The 22842-nt window shown below is 44.6% G+C and overlaps 1 protein-coding gene across 16 annotated transcripts in view; it reads left to right on the forward strand.

Annotated features, from left to right (window-relative positions):
- CLIP1 (CAP-Gly domain containing linker protein 1) overlaps positions 1-22634 on the forward strand; it is a 61911-nt gene extending 39277 nt beyond the window's left edge. For 7 of the 16 annotated variants that reach the window (XM_027689524.1, XM_027689530.1, XM_027689531.1 and 4 more), the window contains 18 exons: positions 15-131; positions 1021-1078; positions 1311-1394; positions 2335-2491; positions 3141-3306; positions 3389-3604; positions 4662-6926; positions 8074-8211; positions 9040-9146; positions 10756-10876; positions 14462-14514; positions 16598-16618; positions 19236-19353; positions 19593-19752; positions 19888-19934; positions 20704-20709; positions 20862-20986; positions 21671-22634. In XM_027689524.1, the coding sequence (XP_027545325.1) occupies positions 15-131; positions 1021-1078; positions 1311-1394; positions 2335-2491; positions 3141-3306; positions 3389-3604; positions 4662-6926; positions 8074-8211; positions 9040-9146; positions 10756-10876; positions 14462-14514; positions 16598-16618; positions 19236-19353; positions 19593-19752; positions 19888-19934; positions 20704-20709; positions 20862-20986; positions 21671-21893 (4182 nt within the window). In that variant the 3' untranslated portion in view covers positions 21894-22634. Of the gene's footprint in view, positions 1-14; positions 132-1020; positions 1079-1310; positions 1395-2334; positions 2492-3140; positions 3307-3388; positions 3605-4661; positions 6927-8073; positions 8212-9039; positions 9147-10755; positions 10877-14461; positions 14515-16314; positions 16475-16597; positions 16619-19235; positions 19354-19592; positions 19753-19887; positions 19935-20703; positions 20710-20861; positions 20987-21670 lie in introns of those variants that run through there. The other 9 variants (XM_027689536.1, XM_027689537.1, XM_027689538.1 and 6 more) reach the window with 6 other exon arrangements.
- The last annotated feature ends 208 nt before the right edge of the window (positions 22635-22842 follow it).

Consider the following 22842-nt stretch of genomic DNA (forward strand, 5'->3'; position numbering starts at 1 on the left):
ATCCCCTTTGTTAGGCCAGTAATCTGGCCACAGAACTGCAGGGCAAAGAGCAAAAGCTTCTTGACCTTGAGAAAAACTTGAGTGCAGTAAATCAAGTTAAAGATTCTTTGGAAAAGGAACTTCAAGTTTTGGTGAGTAAAACCCCAAAATTTTGACTTTACTCTTTGGATTTTGAGTTTTCCTGGTGAGAATGTCCTTGAAATCTGTGGCTCAGCTCTGAGCAAAGTCTTTCCAAGCTGTTTTACTCAGGCAAAGAAGGCAAGGAAGGGGTTCATGGATAATGGGAGCTGAAAAGAGCATTTCACCTGAGTCCTGTGTTAGCAGGTGTTTTGTGTAAATAAAACTCACCATTTATGGATTGCAGAATTAAACTAAAATTAAACTAAATCAAAAGCAGCCTGGAGTTTTGGACTGCTCATTAAGGAACACATGGCCCTTAATTGTAAGTGTTTTAGTGATTCTTACACACTTCTTACAAATGTTTTTTTTAAGACATTTCTCATCTGATTTCTTATTTTGTAAATTTCCAAATATTCTTTACTGGGAGGGGGGTCCTGAGGAACTACGCTGGAGTAGTAACAAAAAAATGGGCTTTTTGTTTTTACTTTCCATGACCAATAGTAAATATTCACAGCTGGTGGAAGAGCCTCACTTATCTTCCTCAATATCCCCCTTTTTCTTCACTGTCTGTCATCAATACTTGCTGGAAAACACTGGTGGGAGATGGATCACAGATGTCACTGTGCAGCCTGTGAGCAGCAAGGATAGAGACCCCAAAATCAGGTTTCCTACCCTAGAGAAGTTGTTTGAACGTTGAGGGACATCCTTGCAACCAAGGGAAAATCTTGCTTTTTGTTGCTGAACAATCTGTGCTAAACTGTAATTCAGAAACTTCAGATCTGTTTATGATGGGAGCAAACACTGTTCCATTTTGTACTTGAAAAATACCTAAAGTAGAGTCAGTGGTTGAGTTGTACTGTCATCACCAAACCTCACCTTGGGTTTTTATCCATTTTCCAGAAAGAAAAGTTTACTAGTGCAGCTGATGAAGCACAGAATGTTCAACAAGCTATGCAAGGTATGTGCTGCTAAAGTGAACAGAGCTGAAAAGCTGCAGGAATTACATGCAAAATAAAGAGGTTTTTAAATGCCTTCAGGTTTACCCCTGGTGGCCCAGCACTGTCAGTGGCTGTGGAAAGGCCGGGGTTACTTACAGCCTCTAAAGAGTAACAATCCTGGCAAGCAGGTGGAATTGTCTGTATCTAAGTAGTTATTTACTAACTTTTGTTTTCAAAATCTTCCTTGCCTAGAAACAGTGACAAAACTGAACCAAAAAGAAGAGCAGTTTGCACTCATGTCTTCAGAACTGGAACAGCTCAAGTCTGGTTTGACTGGTAAGGAAGGATAAAATGGGCTGCTTTGAAAATTGCAGCAGCTTTGTGCTTTCCTGTGCCTCCTGTAGTTGGTAAAATGCTTCCCCCAGTGCCTGTGCCTTCAAAGGAAGGGCTTTTTTGTGGGCAGAAAGCAGCTGTTGTGGGCTGTGAGCAGTGACCCAGCAGTGATGATAATGCTCAGGAGATGGTGCAGTAAGGCCCAGGATTTGCTGCCTGGGTGTGTTTAAATCAGTACTTAAATTCTTGTTTGACATTGCAACAAACCCCCTGTGGGGATGGTCAGACCCCAGGCAAAGGCTCAGGGACCAGCCTGGGGGTTACAAACATGAACAGTTCCTTCTCAGCCTTGTCCATAAGCACTGTGCTCTTTTTGAGGGCACCAGACAGCCTGTGTTGGTCTGGGTGTCTCCTTCCCCTCTCCCAGGAGGCCTTGCTGTGTCTTTCTCGATGTCAAACCAGCGTAGAGAGAAGTCAGGCACAGTCTGTGCCCTGAAGCAAACCTTGCACGGCCTTGCTGGGGCTGGAGAAGGGATCCCAGGGGCTGTTGGTGGCAGTGCCTGCCCCACACTGAGTCATTTTTTCACTGTAGCTTTGTGTTGCCTTCACTGTTCATCCTGTGCTGCTCTGCTGAGTGCTCTCACTGGAGGGTGTGCAGATCTTCCTCCAGTGCTTCCTTACCCTCTGACACAGCAGAACCTGTACCCACCTCTCATGGCCTGATGTGACTCACTTCTGAAACAAAGAGTTCATGACTAGTTGCTCTTTACCGTTCCTGAAAGGTTCTTAACCTTTTGCTTCAGTTCAAAGTTCAAACAGTCATAATTTTTAATTTTAAGGGGCGATTTGCAAGGTCTGTACACCAAAATTGCTGTTTATGGTTCTTTACCATAACTACCCTTCCTCTTAAATTTCCCAGCCTAACAACCTTTGTTTTGCCCAGAGATGGAGAGGAAGCTGAAGGAGCGAGAAGAGAGAGAGCAGCAACTGGTGGAAGCTAAAGCCAAACTTGAAAATGATATTGCAGAGATCATGAAGTCCTCAGGGGACAGCTCTGCCCAGCTCACCAAGATGAACGATGAGCTGCGCTCCAAAGAAAGGTATTTTCTGGTATTTCCTCTCTACCAGAGCTTTGTGACATTAATTCCTCACTCCCACACTCCCAGCTCCTCATCTGATTTTTCTGTAAATATCTGAACAAGATGCTCCCCAGTGTCACATTGATATGACAAGTGAACTTATTCCAGCAAACTAAATTAATCAAAACAGGCTCCTGGGAGTGATTTGAAGAGCATCAAACATTTATAATTCTAAAATTCTTATATAATGTCTTCTCATTGCCCAGAGTAAATGACCTTTTTAGTAACCTAGACTGTTTTGTCACTGTGCTTCAGGATTACTTGATTGCCTGATAAGCTCAGTTTATTTGGATATATAAAAGACTTGGGTCACATTTTTCCTAATAAGAGAAAACGTGTTTTTTTCCAAATAGAAATTGTTATTCTTTACCTTTACAAGCCCCCAGACTGAGGCTGCTCTGGCAGCTGCTCTGCACACAAGTAAGGAGCAAGTGCTTGGTCTCTCCAGTGTATATTGAATTTAGCAAAATATTTTCTTTATGTTAAATAATTAAATCTCTTTCTAAGTGCTTGGACAGGATATAGAACTTCAGCATAACTCTGAGTCTTTCATCTCTGTGCTTGTGGTGCTGTCAGCAGAAAGTGATGTCCTTTCATTTGGGCTTTCCAGGCAGTTGGAGCAAATACAACTTGAGCTCACAAAAGCAAATGAAAAGGCTGCTCAGCTTGAGAAAAACGTGGAGCAAACAGCCCAGAAAGCTGAGCAGAGTCAGCAGGAAACTCTCCAGATTCATCAAGCAGAACTGAAAAATCTGCAGGATCAATTGACAGACATGGTAAGGACTCTAAAAGCACCCAACTGTGTGTGGGACATGGTCCCACTGCTGCCTGACCTGTGCCTGTTTCATCTGCCACCAGAAAAAGCAAATCCAGACCAGCCAAACTCAGTACGAAGATCTTCAGGCAAAGTATGAAAAAGAAAATTCTGAGCTGGTGGCCAAACATGATGCAGAAATCCAGGGGTTCAGGCAGAACCTGCTGAGTGCAGAGGAGGCTCTGAAAAGTGCCCAGAGGAAAAACACTGAGCTGGAAACACAGACCGAGGAGCTGAGGAAGGAGGTGGAACAGGCCAAAGTAGGTGTATTTTGTTGCTCTGGGAGTAATTTAAAGTTGAAATCCTTCTGTCTCAGTGAATCCCTGGGGTTTTTTTCTGCTTTGACCTTTCATACCAAGATTTCTGCAGTGTTTTCCTTTTTGAACTTTGCCAGGGTAGGTGGATATGGGATGGGGAAGAGAAACACAGGGCTAACTGGTTGTTAATTCTTCTCTAAATTACACAAGAATTGATGAAATCCAGTTCTTCGATGTTAACAATTTATGCTCAGAGATAATGTGGCTCAGCACAGTCACTTGGAGCCAAATGTCATTCCCTGGTTTTTTAAATGTTGAATTTTAAGATACATGGTGAGCCATTTCATTTAGAAGTGCTGCACCCCTGGAATTTCATTCTGTAGTGCAGTCCCATAAGATCTGCATCTATTTAGTGTGTAGCTTGACTTCAGTAATTTTAATTTTTCCTCCTGTTTCTTTGACATTACTGCTTGCTTTCATCCCTCATCAGTTATTTGCTATAATCTTTGGTTTATGCTTTAGCAAAGTATTTAGTGTATAAATTGACACACAGTATTGACATCACTGCTGTGGGGGTTTGAATTAAGGGGGTTATGAGAATATATTTTTGAGAGAATCATGAGAATTATCTACACAAGGTGAAATTGAGAATTGGAATATCTAATATCAATATCAGTATCTCATACAACTCCCTGCATTTTAATTTACTTAGAGTCTCATTAAATAATTCTGTGGCTCTTCTTTCTGAGTAATTTACATTCAGACAATTTGCTGAGAGTAGTTTTAAAAACAAGATGAAATCTTGTATGGAGGAACTTTTAAACTGTGATATTTATTATTATTATTATTATTCCACTGAAAGCTTCTCTTGTGGATGGGAAGTGTTCTGTGATGTACCAGGGGGGTCTCTCAGCAGTTGAGTTCACACAGGGACTGTGTGTCAGTGTATACACTTTTAAAACTTGAATTAAAATTGCTCTATTTGCCCTTAAAGCACATTTCTCATTTGTCTGCTTGACTTCATTTTTGTTTTCCCTTCTCCTTGACTTTATTTCTTTAGTCCCTGAGCTCTGTGTTAACATCAGCCAGAAAAGAACTTGAACTAATGTCAGACCAGATGAGGGGTTTGATGGCAGAAAAAGAGACCTTGGCACAGGAGGGGAATGCTTTAAAATTAGAGAGAGGTTCCTTGTTATCAGAACTTAAAGAACTGGAATCAAAGATTTCATTAATGCAACAAGACCAAGAAGAACTGAAGTCAGAAAATCAAAGAATCCTAAAGCAGAAGGAAGAAGCTGAGGCCAAAAGGCAGCAGGAGAGCACAGACAAGGGAGCACTGGTCTGTGAGAAAAGCAGATTACTCTGTGAACTCGAGGCAGCCCAGGGAGACCTCCTGAAGGCAGCTCAGGAGAACGATGCTCTCCGGTCCTCAGAGTCAGCCTTGCTCCTCCAGCTGAGACAACTTGAGGCCAGCAAAGATGCCCTGGGTGTGGAATGTCAGAAACACACCAAGGAATGGGAAGAACTGGGGAACTACCAGAGGAAACTTTTGGAAGAGAAAGATGCAGTTATAAAGGACAAAGATGATGTTATCCAGAAGCTGGGAAGTTCCTGTGAGGCCTTGGCCAGAGATCAAAGGGAGTTCCAGCAACAACTGTCAGCAGTGACTGCAGAGAGAGATTCAGTTCTGGGGGAACACTCAGCTCTTCAAAATACCCTTGGAGCCCTAAAAGAGGAGCTGAGCAGTGTCCTGCAGACAAGTCAGAGTCTGCAGGCAGAGAAGGAGATGCTCCTGGGAAGCATGGAAGAGCTGAGAGTGAGTTTGGACAACGCGGTCAGTGAAAACCAGGTGTTGAAAGTGAGAGAGAAAGAGATGCAAACACAACTAGAGACTGAGCACAGGGAACTCACAGTTGTGAGGAAAGACAATGCAGAGCTGGAGAATTCCCTTGGGAGTCTCACTCGCCTCCTTGAGGAAGTGGAAACCTCTAGAGAGACACTCCATTTGGAATGTTCTCGGCTACTTCAAGAGAAAGAGGCTCTTTCTTCATCAGAACAAAAGCTTTTGGCTGAGAGGGAGGAACTTCTAAATGAAAATAAGGCAATTGCTGAGAAGCTTGTGAAGGCCTCAGCAGAGGCTGAGCTGGCTGAGAGAGTCTGCACTGAGAAAATAAAGGAACTGGCCTCAGAAAAGGAATCTGTCGTTCAGAAGTCGCTGCTGTTGGAAAAGCACAATGAAGCTCTTCTCCAAGAGAAGGAGGAATTGGAGAAAAAACACTCAGAGCTTCTTGAGGAAAACAAGTCTTGTGCAAAGGCAATTTGTGATCTGAGGAGAGAACACGAACTGGGTGTCTCGTCCAGGAATGCTCTGGCCCAGGAGAATGTCATGCTCCAAGATTCCATTGAAGCCCTCAAGGCAGAGCTACGTGAGAAGACTGTAGAAAATGAAGAGCTAAAAGCCTGTAAATGTGACCTTTCCAACCTTCTGAAGGAGGCCCAGGATGCCAGAGGTGTGTTAGAAGGTGAGCTGGAGGCTGCATCACGGGCTGAGCAGGTGCTGTCGTCTTCCTTGAAGACCTGCTCCTCTGACAGGGAAAAGCTGACCAGGGAGAGGGATGAACTGCAGGAGAGGTGTCAGGAACTACATGGAGAGGTTGCTGCTATGAAAGAAAACTTAACCATGGAAAAGGAAGCTAGAAAACTGGACAAAGAATCGTTCCTGTTGGAACGTGTGGAACTTCAAAGCACCATCAGCTGCTTAGAGAAGGAGGTGGAAGAGCTGAGAGAGAAAAATAAGGGATTTCTGGCTGAGAAAGAACTTCTAGTTCAGGAGAAAGAAAAATCTGATATTAAACTGGTGGAAATAATGAAAGAGAAAGAAGCCCTGTGTGCAGAGAAGGAGCAGCTTGTTTCCAGCTTGGAGCAGCTGAGAGGTGACTTTGCTTCTGTGTCCAAATCAGCAGCAGAATTCCAGGACCTGCACGGCCGTGTCTGCCAGAGGCTGGATGAACTCCAACCCAGGCTGGAGCTGATGGAGGAGGAGAGAACAAAGTTACTTGAGGAACTGGACAGTCTGAGGGCTGAGCAGAAGAGTCTGGTCCTGAGTAAGGAAGAAATAGGAAATGAGAAGGAGAAATTCTCCCAGGATTATTATAAGCTGTGTGAGGAGGTGACACTTTTAGAGCAAACTAACAGTGACCTTTCAGGCAAATTGTTGGAGTCTCAGGGCAAAAATGAGATGCTGCAGGAGGAGATGAACAATCTGGCTTTGAAAATAAAAGAAATTGAGACTCTCCAGGCCCAAACAGTAGCACAGAAACTGGAGGTATTGAAATATAGTTAAACAGTCAAGTTCTACTAATCCTGAGCACTAACTTCTGGTTTCCTCTGCACCTCATTGCACACTCAGCACTTCATTTCCATGTGAACAGGCTGGAATTCTGGGCTCTCTCTCAATATGTTACTTTGGGTTTGTCACAAGTTGTGAGCCTGAAAAACACTTTATTATTTTTATTTTTTTTTAATATTTTAACTACGAAAGCCTCTGTTGGCGCTGAATGGTGCAAGAAAACAATATAAACTGTGAATAAAAGGAAGCTCTGTTCCCTGAATCTGGGAGGAGACACTGAGCAGCTCCTTCTGGTGAAGGACTCTGCAACTTCAAGTCCAGAGTACTGATAGATAAGGTTTAGATTAGATCTTTTTGTTAAATTCCAACAAACTCCAAATTTGAGTTACTCCAAAAAATATAAAGCAATATGCTGCTCCTGGAAATGTAATTGGATAAAAGCAGTGTAAGAGCCTGGGAAAGACATTGACAACTCTGGTGTTCTTTTATTCACAGAATTGTTTTGTATTCACCACCAACAAATTGTGCAAAGGATTTTGAATGTCAGTTTGTGTGGCTTAAAGCCCAGAAAACCACTTCAAATACAAATTGGGATCAGGATACCCTGTGGATGATACCTACATGAGTATTTTAATATCCTTGGGAAGTATTTCCTTTCATGAGGCCATAATGAACAATAAAATAACTCCATAATTGGCTTTATCTCCTAGTCCATTACTGTCCAAATTTTTGAGGTTTTGTAATTCCATATTTTCTGAAAACACACCAGACTGTTGGGAGTGAATATCTGCTGAACTACTACTGTCTAAAGAGGTCAGAGGTCTAAGAGCAGCCACAGTGGTGGGAATGAGAAATCCAGGAATGAAAACAGGGAACGGATTTCCTCGGTGCTGACACGAGCATGAGGTTATGATCTGTCTCTGCATGGAATTGAATCTTCTCCACTGAAATCTATACTTTATGCAGCTTCAAAATGCAAATAAATTCCCAGTTGAAGTCCTTATTTAACTGGGAAGCAGCTGGCAAACTGTGGAGCTGTGCATGAAGTATTGGGGTTCATCTTTTGCTGTCAGAGGTCCCTTTGGTAATAAGTGCTTTTTTCCCCACTCCCCTTTATTTATAGGCTGCCAAAATGGCAGAAGATGTTTTCCAGGCTGTGGAGCAGGTGACCAAGGAGAAGGATGCCATTCACAAAGAAAAGATTGAAACTTTGGCCTCTTTGGAGAACTCGAGACAGACAAACGAGAAGCTCCAGAATGAAGTAAATCACATTTAAATGCTTTTCTCTGAAAAGTTTGGCCTGGTTTGTAAGAACAACTGCTGAATTATGGAGAATTAGATGGGGCAGGAGAGGATTCTGTCATCTGCAGCTCCATAATTCTGGTAGGGAACAGCTGGGCTGCCCTAAATATGCTGAAACGGGAACGATTTCCAGCGAGATCTGAGGGCTCGAGAATTAGAAATGGTGACGTTTCTATGGGAGGGGTTCACTTTCTGGATTAAAAAACAATCCCCAGGGCCCTGTAATGCCATGAGAATGGCTGGAGATTATCTGTTATATAATATCATGTGTGGCTGGATGAGAACACATCAGGTTCACAAGCTTGGGGTGTTTCCCTGGTGGACACAAGCTCAGGAAGTAGATGGACGACAGTTCGTCCCATTCTGCAAGGAATTCATTCCTGGGCTTGCAGGCACAACACTCACCCTTCTGAATCTCAGAAATTAAGGTATGGAAAAGCAGAACTTACCGGTTATCTTAGAGGAATAAAGATCAAGGAACAGGTAATTTTAGCAACAAGCTTTGCATTTAAAAACAAATAATGCTTTGAGTGGTGCAGCAGTTGATGGAGCTGAGGGGCTTTGGGCTTTCCCTCTTTACACCAGATTCCTGTAAACTGCTCCCCAATGGACTTGGAATTCTCTGTGCTGCTCAACTTGGATGCAGAAAGTCTCATAACATACAGGCTGGATTAATTTAAGGGCTAAAGATGGAAAATGGACCAGCCCAGGTCCCATTTTGCTGGACACCATGTCCTGAGAACTCTGTGGTTTCTTTGGTGTAATGAGGGTTTTTTTCCTCTTGAAGCTGGACATGCTTAAACAAAACAACCTGAAAAATGAAGAGGAGCTTAATAAATCAAAAGAGCTTCTGAATCTGGAGAACAAGAAAGTGGAAGAACTTAAAAAAGAATTGTAAGTATTTCAGTGTTGAATCTGTTAATTTTTGGGGTTACATTTAGCTTTGATTGTTTTAAGAATTGCCTCTGGTATCCTCACTACAAAGCAAATATTAGGTCAAAATTAAATAGTAGTTTGGCATGTGTAAAACTTGACATCAGAACACTGCTCCTGAATTGCTGAAGGGAATAAAGCAAATCCTTGGAGCACTGTTTGAAATAATTTGTTTGTTGGAGGCTTCTGCCACCTGAGGGCACGAGATGATGTTAAAATCTTTATTATGAGAGAATTGTTTGATTTCATTACAAGTACACTTGGAGTGTTGTTTTAAGTGGCTTTGTTTGTAGCATATTTGGTTCTACCTTTATTTTTCTTTGATGGCTTTGTGCAGTTTATTCCTGTTGCCCCACTGTGCATTTGTTTCCTGAGTGGTACAAACCAAATATTATAGATAAAAATACATCTTATGTATGTTACATATATATAAAAATACATCTTATGTATTTTTACTATATATATATATAAATGCACATAATATATATTATTTACATACATTTTATAATAATATATATATATATATGTAAAACAGGAGCATTTCACAGCATTTCCACCTGGTGAGACCAGGTACAAGAAATGGCTGAAAAATCTGAGTTACAGGAGATGCTGAACTCAGAGTTAATCAGAATTGTGTCTAAATGTGCCCAATAACAGACCACAGATCCTTGTGTTTTGAAGTGCTTGATTAAATTTCTGACTTAAGGGCTCTTCTACCTCCCACTATTATAAAAGTATTTTTAATATTCCAGTTGGGATTTAGCTCTGTGTTAGTGGCACACGGGAGTACTGAGACTCCTTTTTATAAAAACTCAACAGTCATAAAAATGGCTATTCAGTGAGATGAAGGGGATCTCTTGTATTTTTTGAAAGATGTCAAATCTAAAAACTTGTGTTAGTCACTTGTGTCAGAGGCAGCATGCAAGATATTTGCAAAAATTTGTTGAAAATAAACTTCTTTTAAGGAAACCACATTTAGTAGCAGCAGCACAGGCTGCAAAGCCTTTTTTCCTTCAGCTTTTGTCTAATTCTCAGTTTTGTATCTGTTAAAATAATGGAATAGATGAGAACCTTTTCCTGGTTTGCTTCCTGTGATCCTGAGTTCCAACATTCTTGAATGTTTGGATATCAGGGAGTAGTTAAATAGGTGGAACTGGAAGGGTTTTTCCTGTTGCCTTTTTTTCTAGCTTTGTTTTTCGTTTTTGTTTTTTTTTTTTTGCTTTTTAAGCAATTCTGCTGTTTTACCTCTGGCTGCAAAATTCCCTTCTGTGAAAGCCCAGGCTGCAAACCTTGCCAAGACTTGTCAGTCCCTCCCCTGTGCTCCCAATTCCAAGCCTTGCTGGCCATGGGAACACACAGAACTCGGAATCTGAGACCCTGATACAGGGAGGAAAAGGTGTTTTGTGCTGCTGCACCCGGGGTTAACCCAAGCCATGGGTTGTCCCACTATCCCAGCTCCCTTCCACACGTGACCTGGATGTGTTTTTCCAAGCTGTGGAGCTGCCTCTCTCCCCCAGTTTTCCCTGCCTGTCCCGTTCCTATGGTAACGATGCTCTCTGTGTCCTCGCAGCGAGGAGCTCAAACTGGCAGCAGCTCACAAGTCCCAGCAGCTCGAGGCTCTGCAGGAGGAGAACGTGAGACTGGCCGAGGAGCTGGGCAGGAGCAGGGAGCAGGTCACGAGCCACCAGAAGGTGAGAGGGGCCGGAGCCTTCCTGGATCCAGGTGGGAAGAGCCGCGCGAGCTCTTTGTGCCGCAGGTCGGTGCCTGGAGGATGAGCCGTGCTGGGAATGTTTCAGATAAATGTGGAAGCCACCTGCACGGGGAGGTTGGAAGTGCAGCTGACAGAAGGTTATGTAACCCCGGAGGGATCCTTGGGAGGCTTGGGAATGAGCATAAATTAAACGTGCTCTAGCCAAGGGAATTAACAGGCACTTGCTGGTTCTGTCAGGAGGGGAAATGGCCATGGACCAGCACTAAGGAAATGGAGCTGTTTAATTGTCTTATTCCTGCTCTCCCCACTAAAACAAGGAGTATTTAGGATGTATTTCAGAATACTGTGTAAACGTGCTTGGTTGGACTCTGTCCCTGAGAAGTGCTGTGCATGTGTCTGCTCAAACTTCACACCGTGCCTGGACTGTGCTGCAGCTGGGCAGGGGGTGCTGGGGCACTGCAATCCATGTAAATCCTTTTCTGGTGGCAGTTTATGGGGAGAAACAGACTCTCTTAAATTTTTATTTTTATTTTTTGCTATTATATGTTGAACATGTTGTTGGAATCCTAAAGTACAGGCTTAGTTACCCAGCTTGGATCACTGGTACTTGCCAAAAAACCCCCCAGATTTACAGCCACTGCTGTGGTGGGTTTAATCCTTGTGCAGCAGTTCCAGTGACAGGCACACCTTGAAGGAATCTTGGGAAGATCTTGCCCAAAAGGAAGAACATGGAAGACAGGGGTTTGTGTACTGCCTTTCTGAGATAGCACCTGTGCATAGGAGGGGGATCCTGCAACAGTCTTCATTTTTTGACGCCAAGAGGCTCATTTTTCCCCCAAGAGTCCTGGATGGAAGTACTGAGGATCAGTGACTACAGCTCTTGCCAGTTCCTAAATCCTTTGAGCTGCTGACAGGAGTAAAGCTCAGGCTCCTTGATCCTCAGGAGCCTTTGGAGATGATGAGCAGAGTCCCAGACGTGTGGGCTCAGCACTGACTCACTCTGCATCTGAGTAATGGGGTGGTAAGAAAACGTCCTAAACAGCCCGTGGGAGCTGCTCCCCACTCCCACAGGCTTTCCTAAATTATTTCGGAATCTTTGAGGCAACCTGGTGTTTTCAGGGAGAGTTGTAACTTGGAAAGGATTCGGCAGCACTGGTCAAATCTTTGAGCATTTTGACGCACAGAAAGCCCTGAGGGAAGGGATCCCTCTGCCCCAAAGCCATGGGCTGGCAGCTCGGTTTGGGGCCTCCCTGCTTTCCCTGACCTCCAGCATCCTGCTGTGTGCATCCTGCTGACTATGGATCTGTCAGCAGGGCCCCTTCTCTCACTGCCAGGACAGACAGCTGTAATCTGGGAGGCACAGGGATGAATCTGTCGCCTTGCAAACTGGAATAGTGTCGGTCCAGTTGCACCACAGCCTGTTCTGCCTGGGAGGAGATGGCTCCGAGATCTGGAAGATCTGCTGGAGCTTGGAGACACAGTTTCTTTGCCTTCATCTGTGAGGAAGCTGTAATCTGAATCTTGGGAACATGGGAATGCTGCCTGTTGCATTTCCTAAATGTGCTATTTGGGCTAATAAATGTGTCTGCAGGTCTGGTGAACAGCAGGAGCTCCCAAAAGCCTGGGAGAGGCCTTTGGTATCCCAGGTATCCCAACACCTTGTGTCACGCTGTGCTCAGGCACAGTGGCCACAGGCTCTGGGCTCCCTGGGTTCAGGCTGGCTGTGGGGAGCAGGAAAAATGTTCCCATGAAAAATCCTCCAGTGGATTTGGAGGAGGAGTGGCCGTGTGGCAGTGAAGGGTTTGACACAGCAGGATGGCCCAAAGGGAGGGCAGTGAGGAGGAAAACAGAACCCAGCAGAGCTCAGGCTGTGCAGGGGCTGTGCAGTGCCTGTAAAATGCATCAGAAAGGGGCAAACATGGGTTTGGGAATTTTGAGCCGTCTCTATGGAAACCACATAAATTCTGGCAAGTGTGTTGTCAACTGGGGTAGAGAATGTGTGGCTGCATGTGACACACTGTGCAAAATTAATGAATCCTGTGGCATGAATGATTTATCTGGGCATCTAAAGGTTAAAGTGGCTCCCACCAAAGCAGCTCTTCTGTATTGATCCATAAATAATTAGCTGATTGTAATTCGTTAAAGATTCGCATTCGGGCAGATACTGAGCTCAGGGAACTTTTCTGGCTTCAAATTATTTGTTGTGGCATTTTGGGAGCCTCAGACCTGCCCAGGCATTTGAAGTTCATTGGAGAAAGTGTAGGAATGTCCATGTTTTATGAACGATGTGCACGGTCTGCTCTGAGGGAACGAGCCAGGGAGCGGATCCCGGGAAAGGCTGGAGACAGAAGGGGGTCCCTTCTCCTCTTCTCCCACAAGAGTCGTGCCTCCACTCAGCCAGGGGTTTTGAAACTGCACAACTGCCCAAATTAACTGCTTTAAGAATTTTTTATATTAAGCCTCTCTACACCCTTCTAGTAGGTTTTTTTCATATCAATAAAGTTGGGTGATTATGCCCAGCAAAATGATCCCAGTTAATCTCAAAGCTGGAAGGTTTAAGAGCACTGCAGCACAGGAGAGGAGAAGGTAAGTTGTCAGAAAATGTGGAGGAGAGGGTTTCTCTCAGAGAGCTGCATTTAGCTGAGAGCTGGAGGCTGGAGACAACCTGCCTGCTCATGGGAACTGGTTTAACGCCTTCTGTGCCTGTGATCTGAATAGCTGCAAAGTGCTGAAAGAAGGCACTCAGGGAGAGACCAGGAGCTGTTGTCAGGGCTCTGAGGTTTCCATTATAAATGTATGTCTTGCTGACCTTGTGGATGAACCCTGAAAGCTTGTGAAATCTCACCAGAGACTGTTCTCAAGTCAAGGCTCAGGGACGTCTGCTACAGGCAGTTCTCAGGGCTGACTTTGGCCACTGAGTAAGAAGAAAGGAGGAAGTGGTGAAAAATAATTATTTGGCTTGAAAAGTACTTAATTTTTTCAGTTGTCTCAGTGTTTCTGGGCAGTTTGGACCCCAAGAACCTGCAGCAACAATATTTTCAGCTGAAGGCCTTGTTGGTTGTGAGGGCTGAAGGGCAGCCTTGCTGAGTTACAGGGTGGTAACAAACACCAACAGCTCTGGGGATCAATAATTTAGCTGTAAATAAAATAAGAGTGCAGTAACAAATACAGATCAGGGGTACAATTATCCAGGTCAGGACAACAGCAAATCCAGGAGTTCCTCAGTACAGGCCAGGCACACAGAGCGTCTCTTTGGTGTGTGGGGGCCTGGAAATATCCTGTAACATTGATCTCACACGCTGGTCTGTGCGCAGGACGTGGAAATACTTTATTTAATTATTTTTATTTAACAGTCTTAGCCCCTCATTACCTGATACTCTTGCTCACTGAACAATTTCTGTTTAGGTGCATGTCTGTGCCTGTAGAAAATCTGTTACTTTGAGGATTTTAGGGCTCTGTAGCCTCTCCCATGTTTGTTTTATGATGATAATGTTGCTCTGATATATTGTACTAAGGAAACAATCCTTAGTGTATTAACTGGAGTCTGTTTGTACTTGTGTTTTAGCTGGAAGAGGAGAGATCAGTACTCAATAACCAGTTATTAGAGATGAAAAAGAGGTAAGTTGTTCCTGCTGGTGTGTGTTTAACACACAGTCCTACAGAAAACACAAAACCCAAGAGCTGTTCTGTTCTGTGGTGTCCTGGTTAGAGTGCTGAGGTTGTCACACACGTTGGGTTAGAGATGGAATTGTCCATGTTTCTTTTAGTTCCACACCTCCCCACTGTGGTAGTTCTTACCTGCAGTGACCAGTTCAGTGTTTGGTTTCAGTCTGCTCTGCACTGTTGGATTGTCCCTCAGTCTGATAAAAGCTTGTTTTCAGCTCTGACATGTTGAGCTCTAAAGGAATAATGGCAAAATACAGAGGTGCTGATTAGAAGAAAAGGGCAAGAAGAAGGAAAAGCAGCAGTTGCTCAGCACTGCCTGGCTGCTCTCATGATTTGTGCAGTTCATTGTGCCAGGGGGTTATTGCAGTTCATTCAGCACTGCTTTTAAATCCCAGGAGATTTGTCCTGGGTGACTGGGGCATCCCTTTGTAAGCTGCTGTTCAGGGAACAGTCCCAAGTCACAAAACTGATTGTCTGTGCAGTGGCCAAGTGCCACAGTGTCCTGGGGAAAATGAGAGCTTTTCAGAAGTAGTTACATCAATCCTTAAAAACAACAGGGCTCCCCAGGACACCTCGAGTGTTCCAGGGAAAACAAACTGTTACATTTCCTGGGTTTATAGTGGTCACAACAAAGAACAGTGAGTGGTACTTGGGTATTTATGCACATCCTTGGCTACTCAGTGGTGTCACTCATCCCTTCTTTATTCCCTAATTGTCCTTTGGGAGGTGGGTCGTGCTCTGTTGTATCTCCCCCTGTTCTGAAGGACAGCAGGCACAGGGGGTGTTTCCCAGGCTGATGCTTCTCCAGGGAATGTTAAGGGTTGGATCAGCTGTACCCCAGAGGGGCCAGTGAACAGCTGAACCTCCAGCTTTCACCAACCTGCTGAGCTGCATCACCAGCCTGTTACTGGACACGTTTTAAAATGTGTTTTAAACTCCTGGAAGTAACTTGAGGAAAGGGAGGACGGAGGGGGGACCAAGAATCTTTCAGTACTTTCCAGCAGTTCTGTTTCACAGAGGACATTTTAAAAGACAAACTCTTTAGTAAGTTCTTAAAAGGAAGGTCTGTGGCTCTGATCTTCCTTCTCCTTTCTTTACTCATCTGCCTGAAATAATCCAGACAGTTATGAAATAATTGAAGTGAATTTTACCTTCAGTAGGTTACACTGAGATGCCCAGGTTTGTGACATGGCTCAGCAGTGGTGAATAAACTGCAATACAGAGTAAAATGAGGAACAGGGGGAAATGAGGAACAGGAACAGCCTCCAAGTGCAGGCACTGGGGGTCAGAACATGCCAGCACATGGCACCAATTGCTCACAAAAAAAGGCTGAATAAAGAGCTAATTAAATCAAAATAGTGAACAAACTTTCTAAATTCCCAAATTCCACTGAAGTTGGTGGCAAGAGGAGTGATAATTTCCTCCTTGTGTCTGAAGAATTTGAGGTGAACCACAGCCATCTTTGTGTTCCAGTTAGGTCTCTAGTGGTGGTTTCCTCACCTTCCTTCCACCCCCAGGAATTCTCTTCCCCTATTTTGGCATCTCCTTATATGGAATAGCCCAGCTGGGAGTGACAGGAGTGTGGTGTTTGTGGCTCTGAGGGGGTTCTGTGTTACTCAGCTGTTGGGCTCACTGTGGGTTGATGTCTGACTGTCTTTGAGCTTCGCTATTTATCGATACTCATCTCATTCCTCTCTCTTCCCTTTCCTGCCCTTGCTTCCCTTGCTATATCTGTGTGTCTTTAATGGTAAGACTCAAGAAAGTCTATCCACGTTACAATAAATAATTTTAATTTTTTTTAAGTAAAGTTGTTGTACATATTTTGGCTGCCTTTGTCCCTTGGTGTCTTGCTTTTGTTTTGTAAAACACTCAGCTCTATATATATATATATATATATGTATTATGAAAAAAAGTCTATATATTTTTTACCAAAACAAAAAAGCCCCTTGGTGCAAATTTCATTCTTCCTTACAGTATTTTGCATTTCTACTCCATGTTTCTAACATGTGGTTCTTGTTATCTTGCATTTTTAAAGCTTACCCAGTAGCACTTTAAGGTATTTGCTTCATTCTTAGAATTTCTTATTTTTGTAGTAAGGGAAGAATCTGGGTGACTTTTTTAATGTTTAAACAAAACCAAACTCTCCCCCCCACGACTTCCACACACTGCTCAGAACATGGTTTAACCTCCTCAAAAAAGTGCAGTTTTAAAATGGCATCTGCAATGAAAAACTCATGTTTATTAGTTTTCTTTACCTCCGGGCTGGCAAGAGGATGGTTTGGACTTGAACTGGCAGAAAAAAAAATTAAGTTCCCCAAATCAATTTTTTTTCTAATAAAATAAAGTTTCCACAAGGTTTTCTTTGCAAGCTCAGTTATTTCACAATCAGCATCTGCTCCTTACATTCACTGTCTCTGTGACTCCCACTGCACCTGGTGCTTCCAGCATCGTGCACTTCCAGCTGAGACTGTGGAATTGGACTGTGCTCCACACTTCTGGATCAGTGGGTAGTGCCAGGCACCTACTCTGGTTGTAGGTTCTCCAGTTCCAGCATTTTTGGGTCTCCCCCTGGAGCAGTGGAGCACTGTCCTGGGAAAGTTAAAACCAAAGCTCCAGCACAGGGACCTTCTTCCCCTCTTGTTTTCTCTCCTCTTTTCTTCTCTTGTTTCTCTCCCCTTTTGTTTTAGTATTGGAGACTCCTGTATTCAGTTTGTAAACCTCTTCTTTCTATCCTTCCCAACTGTTTGCCTTTTTCAGCCCCTCGGGGCTGTGGTGCTGAAGCCAAGCCCGATAAATGGCGAATGAACCGTATTTGTGCAAAGAGCGTCTGTTTGGTCCTGATCTCTCCATGAAGATCTGACCAAGTGGAAACATTGGCTAAATCACAAGCTCCTGAGCAGGAGCTGAGTCATTGGGCTTTCCATCTGCCCTCCCACAGCTGTGTGTTCAGCACAGGGGAGCTCAGGAGAAGTCTTGGGGACAGCAGAGCTTGTGAGCAGCCACTCACAGATGTGCTTCCCAGATGTACTCACAGTTTACTTCCCAGTAAATCCTGGATTTACAGCTCTGTGGCTTGGAGAGGGCGACTCTGCTCTGTCAGCAGCACCCCTTGCATTGGTGGCACATTCTTTCCCACAGCACCACGTGCCTTTGATCCAGCTCAGCAAAGCACTGAAAACCAGGGGTTAGGCTGGAGCATGTTTGGAATTCTGCTGAAGGACATGGACATGGCTGTCATGCTTTAGTGCTTTGCTGACTCAGGGTTGGTAAATGGGATCTGTTTCATACCAGTGCCCTGTTGGGTTTTATTAATGGGATGATAACTTGGATTTGAAGGTGAGATTGCTCAGTCTGCAAGTTGTTGTGTTTCTGCTTCTATTGATTCTCTCATTGTGAAAATACACCAAAACCAAAACAACCAGAACCAAATCAACCTTCTGGTTCCTGTTTGGTAGCTGCCTCAGCTTTTCTAAACCCCAGATTCTCCACTTGCTGCTTCCATTCCCGAGTACAATCTGAACAATGAAGGAATTGCATTGATTGTGCTCTCATTGTTGAGTTCCCCTTTCCCTCGAGTGGGGGAGGTTTGTTGTGTTTCATGTCTGGGTATCGTGGCTCTCACTAACTGTAGATATTGTAGAGATGAAAACTTTGCCATTTGAACTTGATAGCTGTGCCCTGAGCATCCTCACACAGGATCCTGACCCCTGGGGCAGTCCTGGAGACAGTAGTGTGGTTTGGGATCCCTGCACCTGCAGGAGCTTGGAGAGCTGGCAGCCGGCTGGAGCACTGCTGGCTGTGCTGGAAAGCAAGTTCTTCCTGGAGAAAAGTAAACATAGTGTTTGAAGGAACTTTGGGGGGCTTTTTTAACCAAAACCTTTCAGCTTGTAAGGAGTTTTGTAGTGATGCTCCTCACATCAGAGGACAACAACTCATCCATGTGTAGTGTCAGGAAGACTCAAGTGCACCAGTGTGGGGATGTCACAGCTGTGGTGCCTTGAGGCAGGAATTCTAGGCAGAACTCGTATCTCTATTAGATCCATGGAAAAGGTTGGGAAAACCGGACATATGTACACAGAAGGGGGTTGTGCCTGCTTTGGAAAATTTCTTTTTAACCCTTATCCCACGAAGTCAAACAAGTCCCATATGGTTTCGTGCTGAAACTGTTGTTGTTAAAGGCCAACTCTCCAAGTCTGTGTGCAGGAAATGATGATGTCACTGAAATTAGTGAGGACCAGCTGATATTTCCAGCCTCATCCATGCTTTGCATGACAACCTGTACAATGAGCTTTGCATGCCTGTTTTGTTGCTTGTTAATAATTTTCAAGAAGTAACAAAACTCTCAAGTCAGGTTTTGTGGAACATTGTGCAACATGTTTGTTTATCCTGTATCTCTCCAGTCTGTTAACTTGCTCCTTTAAATTCAAATGGATACGGTGCTATGCAGATTCTGGCATGTACTACCTAGGTAAAGTTTTTGCTTTGTTTCCACAGTTGTAACATCTGAAATGTTTATACATATTTAAAACCTAGTCAAGTACAGAATTGTAATTTGTTTTTTTAAGAACCACTTCTTACAGTAGTTTAATACTTGAAATTCAATAAAACTACTTTAGGCCACTCCAGTTATCCGTTCCTTAGATGATTTCTGGTTGTATTTGGTTTTCTTTTAGAGAATCGACTTTAAAAAAAGAAATTGATGAAGAGAGAGCATCCTTGCAGAAATCCATCAATGTTACTAGTGCCTTGATCACACAAAAAGATGAGGAACTGGAAAAACTCAGACATGAGGTAAATGGGGAACAGTGAATGGTTCCTAATTTTGATTAAGTTACAGGCAGAGGCTTTGTGTGCTGCCTGATTGTTCTTTACAGTGGCACAGTTAAACCTTAGCATTAAATCTTTGGATACCTGTGCTGAGTTAGGTGACTCCTGGCACATGGTTTTGGTGCTCTTTAGCCCTGGCTGTGAGGGGTGTGGTCTTAGTGCTCTGCCTTTGTGCTGGAAGGCCCAAGCCCTCACTCTTGCAGATCACGGTGCTCCGTGGAGAAAACGCCTCTGCAAAAACCCTGCAGTCAGTGGTGAAGTCCCTGGAGTCTGACAAACTGAAACTTGAGGAAAAGGTGAAGAACTTGGAGCAAAAACTCAAGGAAAACAACGAGCAGCCTTTAACTGTAACGAGCTCCTCAGGTAAAGCAAAACCTTCCCCACTGTCTGTGCCTTCAGCTGGAAGGTTGAGACCAGAGACTGTGACACTGTTTCAGTCTCTGCCTGAGCCACCCCCTGTGTCACATTACATCTGCTTTGGGGTTTTTTTCTTTAAAGGGGATGCTGCGAATCTGCTTCAGGAGGAGATTGCAAGAGAGAAGCAGGTACTGGATGTGGACATGAGATGCTAAACCAGCAGTGGGGCCATAGGGGAGGGAAATCCAAAGACAGTTCCTATCAGGTTTTGTCAGTCGGGATTTTAATGGGCAGATTTGTCTTGTAGCCTTCAGCTTCTGAAATGACAGTAAATATTAAGAATGAAGGGATGAGTGGTACTGGAGAAACAGTTCAGATTATGGGAATGTGAGGAAGCAGGGAATCAAGGGTGGCAAGGGCTGACCTGTCAGTGAGGTACAGCCCAGCAGAGCAAACTCACTGCTCCCTGGCCTTCTTTCCAAGGGTTTCTTGGATGTGAATGAGGGAAAGGCGTGGCCCACCTGAATCTGGTGCTTGCCAAATTGGAGAAATGGGCTTCCTGAGCTACTTCTAAGCTGCTGCAGTTGAAAATGTTGGCCTTGGCTTGTTCCCAACTGCAGAACTTGACTCAGAACGAGGGTTGGCCGCAATGGAGAGGGAAGGTGCTCAGTTGGCACATGCTGGGACCAGGAGAAATGTGATTCAGAGTGTGATAGTCACACGTGAAGTGCTGCTGTATCACAGGGGCCCGTGCCAACAAATGCCTAGGAAAGATGGTTAGAATAGAATCACCTTCTGCTCATTATATTAGATCACCAGTGTCAGTCCCAGTGATTCAATGTCCTTCCTAGCTGTGCAGTGATAGGAGGTGTCGTGAACATGCACTAACCACCAGTCTTTTTCTGGTTTTCTGCCTCCCTGAATTCACCTGCTGATGGCAACCCTTCCTTGCACCAGGGCGAGGTTGGTTCCACTTCTTGGCTTCCTTTATTTCATTCGCTGTTGATTTGCCAAGTGTTCCTTGGTTACATTCAGCAGTGCTGAGCTCTGGGCTGGGGCTGTGGGAGGTGCCATCCCCCTGCTCCTCTGACTGTCCTTGTCCTTGGCTCTCCCAGATCGACTTCCTGAATTCAGTGATAGTGGATCTACAAAGGCGAAACGAGGAATTGAACTTGAAGATACAAAGAATGTGTGAAGCCGCCCTCAATGGCAACGACGAGGAGATAAATAACTATGACAGGTATAAATCCCAAGGGAAACCCGGGCTCATGTTTTGGGAACTGTTGGTAGGAGCGGGTCGGGATCTGCATGATGCACCAGCCTGATCTCAGCCATGAGGAGGGACAGACGGAGATTTCCCTGGAGTTCAGTGGTTGAATCCAGCCTTCTTTTTACACTGGGATGTTCCTGGTGGTGCAAATGATTCTCTGTGGTTATGGATCACAAACATTCACCTACTGTGACATGTTTGTTGTCAGGCTTGGTGGATCTGCCCTCCCAAGTGCAGGAGAAGGGTCGTTGCTCTCAAGGGGCCGTAGCTGTGTTGGGATGGGTAGAGAAATAGAACTAAATAGAATAGTCCAGAGAAACAGAACTAAAAGCTATTTGATATACTGTGACTTCAGATCCCTCCAGGGAAAAGAGAAACTAGTTTACATGTGTTTCTTTTAAATGTCTGTATTTGTGCAAATACTTGCACAAAGAGCATGTTGTGTAGTAAATATTGTGGTGTAGGGGATTGTGGGGGCACTGCAGGGTGGTGGAGGAGCTGAGATCTTCCGGAGGGGTTTGTAACTGCTGCTTGTTGAGCTCTGTGCCAGTTCCTCAGTCTCAGTAATCACAGAGCTCACAGTGCAGGGCAGGGCCACGGGCCTCCCTCCCGTGTGAAGGAACCATGTCCCCCTGACCTGTGCTGCCCTTGCAGTGAGGAGGAGAGCCTGTCCAAGAAGAAACCGCGCCTGTTCTGCGACATCTGCGGCTGCTTCGACCTGCACGACACCGAGGACTGTCCGACGCAGGCGCAGGCGCTGGAGGAGCCGCCGCACTCGGCTCACCACGGCAGCCGGCGGGAGGAGCGGCCCTACTGCGACACCTGCGAGGTGTTCGGGCACTGGACGGCCGAGTGCAACGACGACGAGACCTTCTGATGGCAGGGGAGGGACTGGCCCTGTGCCCCCCCACGGACCTTTGGAACCACCAGCAGCTGCGTGTGCTGAATGTCAGGGAAAGGGACAGCGGTTCTGCCCCTCCCGCTCCCCCTGCCCGTCCGCTCCACAGGCAGTGAATGGATAAATTTTTGCTCCTCCACTAATAAATAACCCCTGTCCCTTTTTAACAAACTTTACGAAGGTAAATAAAAGATTTAACGAGTGACTTTATGCTGTTTTTTCCCAGGTTCTGGGTTTGTCCCGCCCGTAACAGGAAATGCTTCCGTGCTGTCGCATCTGTTGATGGGAAGACGTGTATAGGAATGAAGCACTAGAGTTATATTAAAGCTTATTTAAATACCTTAAAAATATGCTGTTAATTTTCATATTTGCACTAAACCATTTTAAGGCTGAATTTGTACATTTAGATTTTTAAGCTTTTTTTTTTTTGACACTGGACTGAGTTGAGAAATATTTCATCTTTATTTTCCTTTACTCCTTTGACTGCGATGTTGCTCGGTGCCGTGAGCTCTGGGTTGTGGTTTGGTGTGAAACATGGAAACCCGGCGCAGGTAAGGAAGGAACGGAGCTGCTGGGGGTTTTTGGAAACCCATATGCTGTGCACACCTGAAACAGTTTGTGGGACATCCCTGTTTTGCATTCTTTCAGCTTCTATATAGTGAGTGCGTGGTGTGTGTGTATATATGCATATATATATTAAAGTTATATTTTGGAAAAAAACAGTGTGTTTTCTTTCCTACCTTTCTGTTCTGTTTGGAGTGTTAAGGGGTTCTGTGTGGGGTCAGCCAAGGACTGCACTGTAGATCACAGGTTGGGAAAGACCTCCAAGATCATCGAGTCCAACCTGTGACCGATCCCCACCTTGTCACCCAGGCCAGAGCTCTGAGCGTCACATCCCACCTTTCCTTAAACACCTCCAGGAATGGTG

Source organism: Neopelma chrysocephalum, unplaced genomic scaffold (assembly GCF_003984885.1).
Source record: "Neopelma chrysocephalum unplaced genomic scaffold, ASM398488v2 Primary Assembly neopelma1_77, whole genome shotgun sequence".
In the NCBI taxonomy this organism is placed as follows: domain Eukaryota; kingdom Metazoa; phylum Chordata; class Aves; order Passeriformes; family Pipridae; genus Neopelma; species Neopelma chrysocephalum.